Genomic DNA, 6907 nt, shown 5'->3' on the forward strand with positions numbered 1-6907 from the left:
CTGAGTTGATGTGTAGGGGTATGAGGTATATATGTATATAGGTAGGAGTAAAGTGACTAGGCAATATGATAGATAATAGACAGTAACAGCAGTATACTGTAGGTAGGGGTAAAGGATAGATAATAGACAGTAACAGCAGTATACTGTAGGTAGGGGTAAAGGATAGATAATAGACAGTAACAGCGGTATGCTGTAGGTAGGGGTAAAGGATAGATAATAAACAGTAACAGCAGTATACTGTAGGTAGGGGTAAAGGATAGATAATAGACAGTAACAGCAGTATACTGTAGGTAGGGGTAAAGGATATATAATAGACAGTAACAGCAGTATACTGTAGGTAGGGGTAAAGGATAGATAATAGACAGTAACAGCAGTATACTGTAGGTAGGGGTAAAGGATAGATAATAAACAGTAACAGCAGTATACTGTAGGTAGGGGTAAAGGATATATAATAAACAGTAACAGGCGCATATGTGATGATTTAAAAGAATTAGTGCAAAAAGTGTCAATGCAGATCGTTAAATAGTTAACCAATAGCAACCCAGACTAACTCTTTAACAGCCTGGTATGGTGGTAGAAACTGTTCAGTGTCCTGTTGGATCCAGACTTGGTGCATCAGTACCGCTTGCCGTGTGGTAGCAGAGAGAACAGTCTATGTCCTGGGTGGCTGGAATCTTTGACCATTTTTAGGGCCTTCCTCTGACACCGCCTTGTATAGAGGTCCTGTATGGCAGGGAGCTCAGCCCCAGCTCAGCCAAATGCATTGCTCTCTGTAGCACCTTGAGGTTAGATGCCAAGTAGTTGCCATACCAAACAGTGATGCAGCCAGTCAAGGTGTTTTTAAACTTGCAGCTGTATAACTTTTGAGGATCTGAGGGCCCATGTCTTTTCAGCCTTCTGAGGGGGAAAAGTTGTTTTGTCGTGCGTTCTTCACGACTGTGTTGGTGTGTGTGGACCAGAATAATCTGCGATAGTTTGCCCTGCCACATCTGACGAGCATCAGAGCCAGCTTAGTAGGATTTGATTTTACTCCTCTATTGACGTTTTGAATGTTTGATGGCTCGTCAGAGGTTGTAGTGAGATTTCTTGAAAGCTTCCGGATTAGTGTCCCGCTGTTTGAAAGCGGCAGCTCTAGCCTTTAGCTCAGTGCGGATATTGCCTGTAATCCATGGCTTCTGGTTGGGATGTGTACGTACGGTCAGGGGGACGTGTATTTGTGTGTATAAGGTTGTAATGGTTGTCGTCGGGAGAAAGAGAGGACCAAGGTGCAGCGTGGTAAGTATTCATTGTAATTTAAAAAATAATCAATACTGAAAAAAAAAACACACGACAAACGAACAGTCCTGAACGGTGCAACAAAACACAGAACAGAAAATAAACACCCACAAAAGTGAAACCAGGCTACCTAAGTATGATTCTCAATCAGGGACAACAATTGACAGCTGGCTCTGATTGAGAACCATACCAGGCCGAACACAGAAAATCCCGAATTATAGAAAAAATAACATAGACAACCCACCCAACTCACGCCCTGACCATACTAAAACAAAAGACAAAACAAAGGAACTAAGGTCAGAGCATGACAGTATCCCCCCCCCAAAGGTGCGGACTCCGGCCGCAAAACCTAAACCTATAGGGGAGTTTCTGGGTGGGTGACTGTCCGCGGTGGCGGCTCTGGTGCAGGATGTGTGCCCCACTCCACCATAGTCTTTGTCCGCCTCCTCAACCGCCTCCGTGGCCTCTTTCGAGCTGCGGCCCTCGCCGCAGATCTCGGACTGGTGACCCTAGCAATGGGTCCCGAATGGACGGGAGACTCCGGCAACGCCGGACAGGCGGGAGATTCCGGCAGCTCCTGGCTGACAGATGGCTCTGGCAGCTCCTGGTTGACTGACAGCTCTGGCAGCTCCTGGCTGACTGACGGCTCTGACAGCTCCTGGCTGACTGGCGGCTCTGGCAGCTCAGGACAGACTGGCGGCTCTGGCAGCTCAGAACAGACTGGCGGCTCTGGCAGCTCAGGACAGATAGGAGAACCTGGCAGCTCAGGACAGGAGGAAGGCTCTGGCAGCGCTGGACAGGCGGGAGCACCTGTAGGGAGGAGACGGAGAGACAGCCTGGTGCGGGGGGCTGCCACCGGAGGGCTGGTGCGTGGAGGTGGCACCGGATAGACCGGACCGTGAAGGCGCACTGGAGGTCTCGAGCACCGAGCCTGCCCAACCTTACCTGGTTGAATGCTCCCTGTAGCCAGGCCAGTGCGGCGACGTGGAATAGCCCGCACTGGGCTGTGCTGGCGAACCGGAGACACCATGCGTAAGGCTGGTGCCATGTACCCCGGCCCGAGGAGACGCACTGGAGACCAGATGCGCAGAGCCGGCTTCATGGCACCTGGCTCGATGCCCACTCTAGCCCGGCCAATACGGGGAGCTGGGATGTAGCGCACCGGGCTAAGCACGTGTACTGGGGACACCGTTCGCTCCACCGCATAACACGGTGCCTGACCAGTACGACGCCCGCCACGGTAAGCACGGGGAGTTGGCTCAGGTCTCCTACGTGACTTAGCCACACTCCCCGTGTCCTCCCCCTAATATATTTTTGGGGCTGCCTCTCGGGCTTCCTGCCACGCTGACGTGCTGCCTCCTCATACCGCCGCCTCTCTGCTTTCGCTGCCTCCAGCTCAGCCTTCTAACGGCGATATTCTCCAGCCTGTGCCCAGGGTCCCTTGCCGTCCAGAATCTCCTCCCAAGTCCAGTTCTCCAAGTTTCGCTTCCTCCCGTCACCAAGCTGCTTGGTCCTTTGGTGGTGGGTGTTTCTGTAATGGTTGTCGTCGGGAGAAAGAGAGGACCAAGGTGCAGCGTGGTAAGTATTCATTGTAATTTAAAAAATAATCAATACTGAAACAAAAACAATACACGACAAACGAACAGTCTTGAACGGTGCAACAAAACAGAACACCCACAACTCAAAAGTGAAACCAGGCTACCTAAGTATGATTCTCATTCAGGGACAACGATTGACAGCTGCCTCTGATTGAGAACCATACCAGGCCGAACACAGAAAATCCCAAATGATAGAAAAAAGAACATAGACAACCCACCCAACTCATTCCCTGACCATACTAAAACAAAAGACAAAACAAAGGAACTAAGGTCAGAACGTGACAGTAGTTGTTGTGAATTTGTTAGATTAATGTTACTGCATAGTCGGAACTAGAAGCACAAGCATTTCGCTACACTCGCATTAACATCTTCTAACCATGTGTATGTGACCAATAAAATTTGATTTGATTTGAAGTTTTCGACGTACTATTTAATGAAGTTGTGACTGATGTGGTAAACTCCTCAATCTTATCGGATGTATCCCGGTCTCTGTAGCTTAGCATTCCTTTCGTCGGACCACTTCCGCATTGACCACGTCACTGCTACTTCCTGTATGAGTTTTTACTTGTAAGCAAGAATCAGGATAGAGTTATGGTCAGATTTGCCAAATGGAAGCCGAGGGAGAGCTTTGTACGCGTCTCTGTGTGTGGAGTTAAGGTGATCTAGATTTTTTTTTATTTTTTTTTGCCTCTATATGCACAGGTGACGTGCTGGTAAAAATTAGATGAAACGCTGCTTTAAAATCCCCGGCCACTAGGAGCGCAGCCTCTGGATGTGCATTTTCTTGTTGGCTTATGGCCCTATACAGCTCATTGAGGGCTTTCTTAGTTCCAGCATCAGTTTGTGGTGGTGAATAGGGGTTACACACCAGCCGTTGTTAACATAGAGACACTCATCTCCCCCTGAACTTTACCTGAAGCTGCCGTTCGGTCTTAAAAACAATTTTTTCGCCTAAAATGACATACCCAAATGTAACTGCCTATAGTTCAGGACCTGAAGCAAGGATATGGATATTCTTGATACCATTTGAAAGGAAACACTTTGTGGAAAGTTTGTGGAAATGTGAAATTAATGTAGGAGAATATAACACATTTGATCTGGTAAAAGATAATTAAAAAAAAAAAAAATTTTTTTTTTTGGAGTGCAAGAGAAAGGCCACAGAGTATTATTCCAGTTTACGCGCAATTTAGATTTTGGCCACCAAATGGCAGCAGTGTATGTGGAAAGTTTTAGACTGATCCAATTAACCATTGTACTTCTGTTCAAAAAAAGTTGGTTTATTGACACATTTTCAAGTTCATAACTGTGCACTCTCCTCAAACAATAGCATGGTGTTATTTCACTGTAATAGTTTAGTTAGATTAACAAGGATTGAAGCATCCTGCCCATATCAGATTCTTCTATGTCCTGGATAATGTTCTTGTTACTTACAACCTCATGCTAGTCACATTAGCGCTTGTCAGCTCAACCATCCTGTGGAGGGGGAGGGGGGGGGGTTACTGATCCCGGGAGGTTAACGATGTATAGAAAAAACAGCTAGATATATATTTTCCATGTTATTATCCATGTCTTTGTTCAGCCACGACTCCAAGTAACATAAATTATTACATTTCTTCAGGTCCCGTTGATAGGATGGTCTCGAACGGAGTTCGTCCAGTTTGTTCGCCAATAGAACAAAGGGTAGAGGTGGTTTATTTACTCACGAAGTAGTCTTGTCATGGAGCCTGCTCGTCTGCCTCTCTCCGGGGATTAGGGCTAGGTCCGGGATGAGCAGTACATTCACAACTGCCAACTCGTTATAGTATAAATCTTCATCCAAATGAAGGTCAGTGATCGCTGTTCTGATGTAGTGATCGCTGTTCTGATCTAGTGATTGCTGTTCTGATCTAGTGATCGCTGTTCTGGGGTAGTGATCGCTGTTCTAGGGTAGTGATCGCTGTTCTGATGTAGTGATCGCTGTTCTGATGTAGTGATCGCTGTTCTGGGGTAGTGATCGCTGTTCTGATGTAGTGCTCGCTGTTCTGATGTAGTGATCGCTGTTCTGGGGTAGTGATCGCTGTTCTGATGTAGTGATCGCTGTTCTGGGGTAGTGATCACTGTTCTGATGTAGTGATCGCTGTTCTGATGTAGTGATCGCTGTTCTGATGTAGTGATCGCTGTTCTGATGTCCAGAAGTGGTTTTCGGTCATTCCTTGCGCTCATTCTCTCCCTGTAATTATTTCTCCCTCCTTTCTTACGACTAGACTGCTTATAGTGATCTGTATGTGTGTGCTTCTGTGCACACACACACACACTATGTCTGTAGGTCTATTGCCTGTTGGCGTTTGGTGTGGTATGTGTGCCAACACATGCATGTCTGTTTATTTCTCTTACTGGTTGGCTGTGTATTGCGGTAGGTATGCTGCTGTGCTGTGTTTCTCCACATTGTGCTGTTCTGGTTCCTCAGCACTTCACCCCCAGCATGCAATATCTCACCACTGTCACACCACTGACTCCCACTTCCATGAAAAGTTGAATAGAGGACTGATCTAGTATCAGTTTAACATCTTATTCATTGTGCTGTAGAAGATAACACTGATCCTAGATCACTATTCCTATTTTTAAAGGCTTTATGAATACTGGCCCAGGCTCTTATTTCATATCTTTTAAGATGTTTATTTAGAGATATATAGTAGAAGGCATCACACCATTTTAATGAACAAGTTGATACATTTTTTATCATACTGCTGATCAGAGTCTGACAATGCTGTGCCCTCAGTATTACATTTTAATGACCAAGAAGTATGGGGTAATCAATATGAAATGTATTTTATGATCTTGTCATACTTACTGTGTATAAATCCGTGAAATCAGATGTCTTTTTTATGTTAATTTCCTAACCTGACTTTCTCATATGCCATTCATTCTCTTACAACAGGGTTTCCTTCAAGAGGGTACAAAATACTGAACGTTGCAGATGGAAATAGTGTACCATGGATAGAGCTGACACGATTCCTCACACTCTGCATGATTGGCTTGTCTATCCTACATATTATATTTCTATCTGAATGCACTTCAATGTTGTGCCCTACTGAACGCATCCCAGTCCATCCAAACAGCTAGAGGTGGAGGCGGAGCTTCTGGTTTTGGAGTAGCTTGGGGTGTTTTCTTTCCTGGTTTGTACTATATGGAGAGGTGGCGAGGGCGAGGTGTGCTATCTGTTGGTTATTTTGAAAGGTGTGTTAGTGTTCATTTACTCATTTTCTTTCTCATCCTCTAACCCCCTTTGCTGACAGGAGTTGTAATCCCGCCTCCAGGCACACACTCTCCAACCCTATTGGTTGTGTCAGGAAGTCACTCCTCTTCGCTCATTGTCTAGTATCATTGTCTATGACAACTTGACCCGCCTCATATCTCTCATTCGCTCATCCCAATTGGCTCTGTGTGCCTGTCTGACTCTGGGTGTTGCAGTGCATGGGCTGTGGGAGGAGTGGTCGTCATGGAGCCTGTGTTCTGTCACGTGTGGGCGGGGCTCCAGGACCCGAACCAGAAACTGTGAGAGCGGAGGAGGGGCCAAGCTCTGTGGAGGGCCTGAGAAACAGACCAAACTCTGCAACATAGCAGTGTGTCCCGGTTAGTACCATCTCATGTACATTTACACCTCTATCTGTCTGTCTGTCTATCTCTCTGTCTATCCATCAGTCTGTCCCTCTGTTTCTCATTTTGTGGAAGCCCGAGATACAGACCAAACTCTGCAACATAATATTTATTGTCTTATACAGTACCATCTCATATACAGAGCATTCGGAAAGTATTCAAACCTCTTGACACTTTCCACATTTTGTTACGTTACAGCCTTATTCTAAAATTGATTAAATTAAAATGTTTCCTCATCAATCTACACACAATACCCCATAATGACAAAGTAAAAACAGGTTTTTAGAATTTTAAACAGAATACTCGATTTACATACGTGTTCAAGTCCTTTGCTGTGAGACACTAAATTGAGCTCAGGTGTTTTCTGTTTCCATTGATCATCCTTGAGATGTTTTTAC

The 6907-nt window shown here is 45.7% G+C and overlaps 1 protein-coding gene across 1 annotated transcript in view; it reads left to right on the top strand.

Moving 5' to 3' along the window:
• Window positions 1-6555, top strand: part of LOC118946451 (adhesion G protein-coupled receptor B2-like) — a 217369-nt gene extending 210814 nt beyond the window's left edge. The window contains exon 5 of the mRNA XM_036970609.1: window positions 6324-6555. Within this exon, the coding sequence (XP_036826504.1) occupies window positions 6324-6490 (167 nt within the window). The 3' untranslated portion in view covers window positions 6491-6555. The remainder of the gene's footprint in view (window positions 1-6323) is intronic.
• The last annotated feature ends 352 nt before the right edge of the window (window positions 6556-6907 follow it).

Source organism: Oncorhynchus mykiss, chromosome 32, assembly GCF_013265735.2.
Source record: "Oncorhynchus mykiss isolate Arlee chromosome 32, USDA_OmykA_1.1, whole genome shotgun sequence".
Classification (NCBI taxonomy): Eukaryota; Metazoa; Chordata; class Actinopteri; order Salmoniformes; family Salmonidae; genus Oncorhynchus; species Oncorhynchus mykiss.